General features: G+C 32.4%; 1 protein-coding gene across 1 annotated transcript; it reads left to right on the forward strand.

Moving 5' to 3' along the window:
- The first annotated feature begins 8923 nt into the window (after positions 1-8923).
- LOC149212597 (uncharacterized) lies at positions 8924-9496 on the forward strand. The gene has a single exon (XM_089388740.1). It carries the CDS (start codon positions 8924-8926, stop codon positions 9494-9496), a length of 573 nt encoding a protein of 190 aa, XP_089244866.1.
- Positions 9497-10646: the final 1150 nt, after the last annotated feature.

Genomic DNA, 10646 nt, shown 5'->3' on the forward strand with positions numbered 1-10646 from the left:
AGAGCATAATGCTTCTTTAGATACAACCTATTACATCTATTAAAGCATGTTGCATCATGTTTTTGGAAAGCATCAATTTAAAAGTCCACCAACATTATTAACAACCAATGAAAAAATAAAATCAAGAGCTTCTAACTATATACTCCAGTAATGTCAAGAATGTGTAGAATTAGGGATCCTGCTCAATGACAATTAGAAAAAATAGAAATTAAATAGAAGTAAACTATTGAAAAATAATGAAAAAAAAAACTTGAAATAAAAATAAAAATAAGTAGCTATTCAAATAAAATAAAATGCTAATTTTTTTTGTAAGCTTGGTAGGATTACATTATCATGTTTTTGGAAACCATCAATTTTATAGTCCACCGGCATTATTAACAACCAATGAGAAAATAAAATCAAGAGTTTCTAAGTATCTACTCAAGTAATGTCGAGAATGTGTAGAATTAGGGATGGTGTTCAATGAAAATTAGAAAAATAGAAATTAAATAGAAATAAGCTATTGAAAAATAATGGAAAAGAAAAACATAAAAATGAAAAAAAAACCCTTCAAATAAAAATAAGTAGTCATTAAAATAAAATAAAATAAAATAAAATTCTATTTTTTTGTAACCATGGTCGGATTACATCTTCATCATGTCCAACTTCTCACCTTGATCTAAGGGATAGCACAAGATTTGAACCCAAGAATTCCAGTTGGTGAGACTTCATTTCCACTGCTATTGCCAATTGAGCTAACTAATAAATAATACCACCAAGTGAATAAAAATAACAACAATAGAGATGTAAAGTCATCATCACTTTTACCTTCCTGACAGGAGACACTAATCTTTAAAAAAAATTGACCTTTCAGCATCTGAAGAAATTTTGTTTGAGAAGAATAATTATCACACACTAATCTTTAAAAAAAATTGACCTTTCAGCATCTGAAGAAATTTTGTTTGAGAAGAATAATTATCACCACTGCTGCTCTTTTTTGGTTTGCCACTTGATTTCTAGTATAGATGAATTGTTTTGTTTGAGAACAATAATTATCACTACTCTTTTTTGGTTTTCCACTTGATGTGACCCGTTCTCCCAAAAAGCCGGGGCAATGGGTGACTTAATTGTTGATTGGTTTTTGGTAGTCTTTTTTAGTTTTTTTGGGATCATATTTTCTTTTTTAGTTTTATTCATTTAATTTTTATTTTATTTTAATTATATTATTTTTTAAGAATTCTTATTTGGTGGATATTTTTTCATTTATTAAATATTTTTATTAGTTTATTACTAATTATTTTATATTTATATTTATATATATATGTGTTATATTTTTTGGTATATATATATATATATATATATATATATATATATATATATATATATATATACTTGTGTTATATTTTTTGGTTTATTAAAGAGATAAATGATTAGTTGAATGTTTTTGTCAGATTAATTTTGAATTGCTAAAGTTTTTAATTGGGAAAAGTTATTATTTATTATTATTATTATTTGAAATGTGATGGAGTCAAAATATTTAGATAACATAACATAATAGTAAAACATGGTAACATTTATTTTATAAAAGATTGAAGAGTATCTCTCAATATAATAAAAATAACAATAATTTAAAATAAAATAATTTAATTAATTTTATGACTTTTTTATCTTAAAAATATGAAAGTATCATAAAGTGTTTTAGTCCTTCTCATTGATCGATGGCTAATTTATATGGCTTCATGTATGAAGAATATACGTGTTAACTCTTAAAATTCTTTAGACTTAAAAGAAAGGAACATAGGGGGTTGGGGAGATCATTAAAAGAGGATTGGAGCCATAGACTAATATAGTTTCTCTAATGGAACTATACATTGGACTAGTAGCTTAAGATGCCTCTGTAATTTCAAGATTGTTTTCCCAAGAATTAAACTTCGTCCAAAGGTGAAAAACTCATCATACTCCAACATTTCTCCAACTCCTTTAAATATTTTTCCTTTCGAAAGTTATGCATTTAATTAATTATAATTTTATCTTATCATAATCCACTTTTAAATTATAATCTTAATTAGATTAATGAAAAACTATTTAAAAAATTATAATGATGTATTAGAATATTTATTTTCATAATATCATTTTTACATTTAAAATGATGAAAATAAAAATACCACATCATTAAATATTTTTAAAAAGAGGGTTCTTAAAGAGTGAAACTTTGTAAACTTCGGTTTTATATTATTAAGGGTTTAAAAAATGAGGGTTCTTAAAAAGTGAAATTGTGTAAACTTGGCTTTTATATTATTAAGGGTATGAAATGTAAAAAAAAAAGAAGAAGATGTTTATGGTAAATATCTTTTATATAATAATATTATGTTAATTTAGTGTACAAATTCATTAGGGAGATTAAGAGATTTAGTAAAGACTCGTTTCTCATTAGAATTATTTAGAAAGAAAAAAAAACATATTTATTAACCAGTGGGAATTATTAGTGATAAATGTACAAATTATTAAAATATAATATAAAAGATTAAAAAATCAAATAAAAAATTAGATAAATTTTTAAAATATGTATAAAAAAAATTATAATTGAAAAAAATATATTATTTATTTTTTCTTTAAATATAATATATATTTAAAAAAATATTTAATATTTAATTTTTTGTATAGTTATAAATAATAGTTGATTCTTGTAACCCATAAGGTGTAGACCACTTAGTTTGTGTTGGTTTTAGTCTCTACTAGGTCACGAGCTCAAACCTCATGGGGAATGGTTGAGGAGTGGAAGCCACTTTATGGGAATTAAAATTCCCAAGGGGCGTTCAGGCTCATACGATCTTGGTGATAAGCATCCCATCGTGGGTGAATCGGTCTTCTTCCAACCAATAAGCAAGTTGGCCCCAACCTAAGCTTACCCTAGATACAAAAAAAAAAAAAAAATGATTCTTGTATACCATAAATAAAAGGTCAATTCATCCTAGAATTATGATAAATGTACAAATAAAATTCAATTAAAAATATAAAATACTATTCTCTTCCTTTAAAGGTGTATATTCAAAATCCAAATACAAGTGTTAGCACTTCCGTTATTAATGATTATGTGGATTATATTTAAAATCACAATTCAAAATAAAGTTAAGAACAAGGAGTTAGGAAAATAGATCTATTTTTGTTTATGTATCTTAAACCATAAGGTTTGTCATTCTAAAGCTAAAATTAAAGTAGCCAACCCAAGTAATCCTACTATTTTTTTCTAGTTTACAACTCACATTCCTAATATATTCATAACTTTGCAAGGTTTCCATCACCTTTTGCATTAGAGCCCATTTTAGGACTTATGTTTCATAAAAAATGTTTAACATTAGAACCTATTTTTCTATCCTCGTGATACTCCTATTAGAACCATCCTCTTTGTGCAAAACCACCTAATGGTGCTCATAAATCATATTTGGAGGATTGTTGACTTATTGGAGTTGCTATTATTATTGTTGACTTTGACCAGAATTGCAGATTTGACTTGTTGATCATATTTGACTTTTTGGCTCATCTTTTGAATATTGGTTGGTTGGTTTCTTGAATAGTCAAAGGTTTGAATTTGATTCACATTGTATATCTCTACCAAACATTTTATGAAAATCTAATAGAAGAAGAAATTTTAAAGGGTTTTCCTTGTTGTGAGGTTTCTCCCTGGTCTTCGACCAAATATTGTGTCTCTCTTATACTTGGTTGCCTTCTATTGTGCATTGTATTTATTGTTCTATCTACAATTTTTTATTATTTCTATAAGATTGAATTACATTGGATAAATTGATTTCAAATTGAAGAAGAATTGGTATAAAGGATTCGTGTTAAGTATAGAACTCTGGAAAATAAACTGTTCTAGGCATAACCATTTGGGACCCTGATTCAACTTGGGTGGTTTTGGTTGTGGGAAGGTATCTAGTGTCGAAACACGTGGGTTACCCAGGTGGCAGTGTTTTCTTTGTGTAAACCGTAGATATTTTCTCTTTTTCCTTAGAGAAAGTAACATACTCTTGTTTTGATTTTCATTTTTTTCATATTTTAATGAGTCAAGCCTCTGTAGTGGTGTTTGGAGTGTTCTTGGGTTTGGATAGGGTAGCCATAAAAGCTGGCAGAAGCCCAAGCGTGGCTTGCACCCCTTTTCTCTACAATAATTTATCTCTAGGGAGGAGGAGCAAAAGTGAATTGGGAGCTCTCAAAATTTCATTTTTTTGGGAGGGGTTTAGATGTCTATTATTGGGTAAGGGGGCTATTGTAGTGAGGATTTGCGGCATTGTTGTTGGTGTGCTAGGTATGTAGAGCGAGGTAGTTGAATTGATGCAATTTGGAGGTCAAAGGGTGGTCATCTTTGCAACAGTGGGAATTCTGATGTTTAGTTTTCTGAGAGGGGAGTAGACTAGTTAGCTGATGCAATGCCTTAGGTCCATGGGCAGTTCATCCTCCTTGGAAACTCGGTCTCTAGTTTTGACTTTTCAAGTGGGTTGTGTGCAGTGACCAGCTAGAGCACCATGTAGTTCCAATGAGGACGAGCTCAGAGATGCAATGCTCCTCACATCCAAGGGGTAACACATTGAGTGGAGAAACATGATGATGGAGAAGGGGTATGGAAATAACCAAACACCTCATTAGGAAAACTAGACCTTGCTTTACCCTTCAATTCTTTAGAGGCACAGGTATGCCAGGTTCTAGTTGTGGTGGAGTTGTTGGCTAGTGACCGACATGATAATCACAACAAGGTCATAGCCTTTATGAACAACCTCTAGCATAATAAGTGGCACATGATGGATCGGTTGGTCTCGCTTTGTCGAGGACGGAGGCTCCAGGAGAGGCTAGACAACTTTAAAGGTAGGATGGCTCATATGGAGGGACACATGCACAAAGATTTTTTCCTACCATGTGGAAATGGTCTAGATGACCCATCTCTAGGTAATTATGTTTATTAAGGATGCTTGTGAATTGTTTTTTATCCTTGGGCATTTTGGTTACTTTGGGCAATTTGACTATGGTCCTTAATTTTATTGTTGTTACTATCAATGTTTTCTTGTCATTGCCATTTGGCCAACATTTCCAATGGGAATGAAGCTGATGGTCTTTTTAACCCAAGCTCCTCATGATGTAACTTTTTTATGAATTAATAGAATATTTCAATTTACAAAAAAAAAGGATTAAAAATGTATTCAGTATCTGAATGGTTTAAAACATGATGGAAATTTAAAATATTTATATGATGGATCTAGAAAATAGATCTTCAAATGTATTAAATATTTTCAATTTTTTTTTATAAATTAGAACTTGAATTTTTTATTTATTTTTTTTTTATTATATATATATGCTTAAATCTATTTTATTAAAATAAAAAATTAATTCAACCAATTAAACAAAAAGACATATTTAACAAGATAAAGTATAACATTATTGTTTAAAAAAAAAATATGAATGTGTTTATTTAATTTTTATCATATTTAAGTCCCTAGGAGGTAGCTCAATTGGTGATGGTCTTGTAAATGAAGTACTAGTGTGAGGAGGTCAATTGTTCAAATTGTTTTATGAAAATGAGTTTTCTTTAAGGTTTGATTCATGGAAAGGAAGAATCTAACTCATGGTGAACAAATAATTGGTGACATGTTTTATTAGTGTGATGGCATCCAAGTACATGATGAATCTTGCTTTGAAGTTATTTTATTTTAGTATATTTCATTTATTTCTTTCAAAAGTTATCATTTTCAAGGTGTTGTGATACACCCTTATACACTAATCCATGTGCTAGATAGGGATCAACAACTAGCAAGAAAAACATAGGAAAGATCAAGATTTTTTAAGAATGTTCCTCTACACTACAACAAAATAGGCAATTTATGCCCGGTTTAGCACCAGATTTTAGTGTATTTTTCTCTCCATTGGGATGAGCAGCCTGGCGCTAAATCTGGCTCTATTGTACAATTTTTAAAGCGTCCTTTTTTGCGCCAAATTTTGCATCTTTTTTCTACACCAAATTTTGCATCATTTTTTGCATCATATTTTGCACCAAGATTTGCATTTGGTTTTACAATAGTTTTTGCTTCTAGTTTTGTGCCATTTTTTGCATCTATTTTTGCATCATTTTTTGCTCCCTATTTTGTGCCATTCTTTGCTTCTATTTTTGTGTCGTAATTTGCATCGAGTTTTACACCATCTTTTGCATCTAATTTAGTGCCTTTTTTTGCATCGAGTTTGTGCCATTTTTTGCATCTAGTCTTATGCCATTTTTTGCTTCTAATTTTGTACTTATTTTTACATCTGTTTTTGCATCAGTTTTTCTGCCTTTTTTTACACCATTTTTTGCATCTAATTTTACACCATATGTTGAATCCGATTTAGTGCCAAAATTTTCATCCATTTTTGCACCATTTTTTTCATCCACTTTTTTGTTTCATTTGTCTCCCTTTTTTGCATCCTATTTTGCACCTAATTTTGCATCATTTGTTGCATCCAATTTAGCATCATTTTTAACAACATTTCTTGCATCCAATTTTTCATCCTTTTGAGCATCTAAATTTTTACCCTATGTTGGACCATGTGTTGTGTCCACCTTTGAATCCCATTTTGTGTCTAATGTTACGTTCAATTTTGAGCCATTTTTTTCGTTATTATTGCATTTGTTTTTGCACCAAGTTTTGAATCATTTTTTGCACCTCATTTTGCATCCAATGTTGCATTCAAATTTGAGCCATTTTTATGCCCGTTTTCGCACCCTTTTTTCTACTTTTGTGTCTAATTTTTCACCATTTTTTATGTCCAATTTTGCATCCTTTTTGGTGTCTAATTTTGCATCCTTTTTGGCATCCAAATTTGCATCATTTTTTCGGCCACATTTTGTGTCCACATTTGCATCTCATTTTGCACCTAGATTTTAGTTTGAATTTTCATCTAGTTATGCATCATTTTTGGCATCCTTAGTTTCACCCTTTTTTAGTCCCATTTTGCTTCTTGTTTTGTGTCTTTTCTTACATCCTTTTTGCACCCAATTTTGCATCTTAATTTTACACCATTCTATGCATCCTCATTTTGGTGTCCATTTTTACATCCTTGTTTGCACCCAATTTGGTATCTTTTTGTATGCCCTATTTTGTTCCCTTCTTTGTGTCTAGTTTTGCACCCTTTTTTAATTCTACTTTAAATCTCTTTTTGTCTCATTGTTTTCATCTTGTTTTGATGGCTAGTTTAACATCCAATTCTACTCCCAATTTTGCATCGATGGTTACATCCACTTCTGGCTTCTTGTTTAGAGTTTTACTTTTACTTCCATTTTACTAATTTTATTACATAGTGAAATATATTACAGTTTCTAAATATCATTTTGCTGTAGGATTTAATGCACAGTTAGATGAACATAAAACCCTCTCAGTTTATCCCAAAAACCTAAGATAGATTGATTAAGAGAAAGGTTGTTCTAAGGCTCAGGATTCTTAGTAGATCAATATTTAGAGTACAGATTAAGAAAAGAAGAATGATTTCATGTGAGTCCTCGCATGCAGGTCTTGTTGGAGTTTTTAGTGTAGCTGGGAAGCGCTCCTAGATAGCTCCAAATCTTAGTCCTACACACAAGAGAGAGAACAAAGAAAACTTCACAACGTAATATCTTGATAATTGAAACTATCATAAACATATAAATATTACTGAATAAATAAATAAAAACCAAAATCCCATACATTCATTAGTTAAATAGGATAAGTAAAGAATGAATAGTAGCATATGGAAGGAAGAACAACTAATCTATATTAATAAAGGAGTTGGAGGAAAGTTACAACCATTAGATGCAGTTGCAACAATACCTCCCTCAATTCCTAGCTCCAAAACTCTCCCTCTCAGGATAAATCTCAGCAGCGTGACAATACATGAACTCCCATCATTTCCTTAATGGCCAAGCCTCCAATATATAGGAAAGTGAAGGCTATGAAGATTTCCCAAATTCCTCATTAATTCAATTTTGGCAAAAGCTTTTGGATGAATAATGTTTCCTCATATAAAAATGGCATTTTCCACTTTTTAGAAGCTTTTGTGCTTAGGAAAAAGCTTCCCCATGCTTTATGGCTCTTTCCCACTTTTGTATGCTTTTATTTTTTAGGAAAAAGCTAAAGATGAGGATAAAGAGATTACATTCCACCATATGAGTTTCCAAAAGTGAACAAGAGTGTCAATTTCTAGTTAACTCGAGCTTTTTTCCTCGCATTAGAGGAATTTTCATTTTAAAATGTTAACTTTGAATGTCCATGTCATAATGTGTAATCCAATCAAAATCCTTTAAAATTTAAAAGACATACAAGTGTGACTAGGCAGTGGATTTTTTTTAATAATATAACTTACCTAATTTAACTGTGAATAGTGCCCAAGTGACCCAAAACTATATTAAATATTAAAAATTAAATTAATATCTTAATCTATACAAATTAGAATATTGAGAATATTTTTAATGAAGAGTAAATCATTGCGTGTTAAATAAATAAATTTAAATATAAAATCATAAATCCTAAATTTATTTGAAATTTGAAATTTACTTTCTTAATTTAAATTTTATTAAATCTTCTATTGATAAATTAATTTAAATATAAAATATAAACATATGGTTATTTTGAAAAAAGTGCATTTATTTGAGTAACTTAAATTTCATTGCTACTGCCCAAGAGCTTATGCACACCATGCAGATTAAGAAACAAAAAGGAATGATCCTTAAGGTGGATCTGTCCAAGGCATTTGATAGAACAAATTGGCTTTATATTCGATTGCTGCTCACCCATCTGGGTTTCCCTTATGCCTTCATCAAATGGACCATGAGCTGCATCACTAATGTATCCTACAGTGTACTGCTAAATGGTGAAGCCACCTCATTTTTCACATCTGAAAGGGGTCTCCGACAGGGATGCCCACTTTCCCCCTGCTTTTTTTGCTCATTATGGAAGGCTTGAGTAGGGTTATCTTATCTGCACGCGATCGCCATCAACTAACTGGTATTAAGCTTGCGGATAACCTGTACCTTACTCACTTATTATTTGTTGATGACATATTAATATTCTTGAATGGCAGTATTGGAGACTCCTCTATACTCCACAACTCATTTCTTCTCTTTCAGCAAGCTACTGGTATGAAAATCAACAACAGCAAATCCACCATTACTTCTTTTGGCTGTTCTATCAATGAAAGCACTTATGCACAGCAGCGTTTTCCATTTAACAGCTTGACCTTAGCGGAAGGCATCAAATATCTTGGTTTTAGACTGAAACCAAATGGATACAGAATTGCTGATTGGTTATGGCTCATTGCCAAGGTGGAAAAGAGACTTCAGGTATGGTACCATAGATACCTTTCTCGAGCCGGCCGACTGATTCTCATTAAAGCTGTTATTGAAGCTACACCAGTATACTGGATGGCTCTCTCTTGGATCCCCAGAGGCATTCTCAACCGATTACAGCATATATGCAGTTGTTTTCTATGGAAAAGCCACCAGCCAGGCAGAATCTTTGCATGAGTCAAATGGGATACCATTGGAAAGCCTAAACGATGGGGGGGTTGGGGCATCAAAAGGCTTGATCTCTTCTCTAAGGCTCTGGCGGCAAAGCTTGGTTGGCAACTTCTTACTTCAGATGGACTATGGACAAAAGTTGCATATGCAAAGTATATCAGACCCATAAATGTATTGGATTGGATATGTAGACAACATGGACCATTACATAATATATCTATCATATGGAAGGCCGTCATTGGCACTCTGCCCCTAATAAGAGAAGGCATAACATGGCGTATCAAGGCTGGTAATATGGTCCGAATAGGATGAGATCCTTGGGTTGGTTGCGGGAATACTCACAGACTCCCTGAAGATCTCATTGAACTACTAAATAACAGGGGTATCATCTCCATTATGCATATTGGCGATCAAGCTAACTCCTCCTTTTTACAACAAGCCTGGTACAGCGCACAAGCTCTGGATATCCCTGTTCAATGGCACATTGTATGGGCTGAGTACACGGATGCACTCACGCAAGCACATATCAGGCTTACAGAAGGTACAGATGAGATCATTTGGGCATATGCAAAACACGGAGTATATACGCCGAAGCTTGGCTATATAAGACTTATGGAATCTCATAAACCTCACATTATCCATCCCGCATGGAAGGTAATATGGAAGCTTAAATCTCCTCCGCGTACCCGATTGCTTATGTGGAATGTCTTATTTGACAAGGTACCTACGGGCACCAATCTCATGAAGCGTTCCTTCCACGGTCCCTTTCGCTGCCATCTATGTCAACAGGAGGAAGAAAGCACCTCTCATCTATTTCTGAATTGCTGCACTGCTCTGCAACTTTGGCAGGGAATCACATCCCACATTCCGCAACTGAATACTTGGCATGGAAGCAGCGTAATGGAAGCGTGGGAGAATTGGAATCGAGAACATTCTGGAAAGGCCATCAATATCCCTCTTCTTGCATGCTGGGCAATATGGATTGCCCGGAATCAGGCAATCTTTAACCTCAGAGCTCCACACTGGCCTACCATCCTTCAACACACCATTGCAGATTATAACTTGATTCCTGAGGATAATAACCCGGGACCTGTATGCATCCTAAAACCCTTGGACATTGACAAAACAAAACCATGGGCTTTTTTCGACGGGTCTG

The sequence above is a fragment of the Pinus tabuliformis genome, chromosome 1_1 (genome assembly GCF_031772625.1).
Source record: "Pinus tabuliformis cultivar Carrire ecotype Pingquan chromosome 1_1, CPIR1, whole genome shotgun sequence".
In the NCBI taxonomy this organism is placed as follows: domain Eukaryota; kingdom Viridiplantae; phylum Streptophyta; class Pinopsida; order Pinales; family Pinaceae; genus Pinus; species Pinus tabuliformis.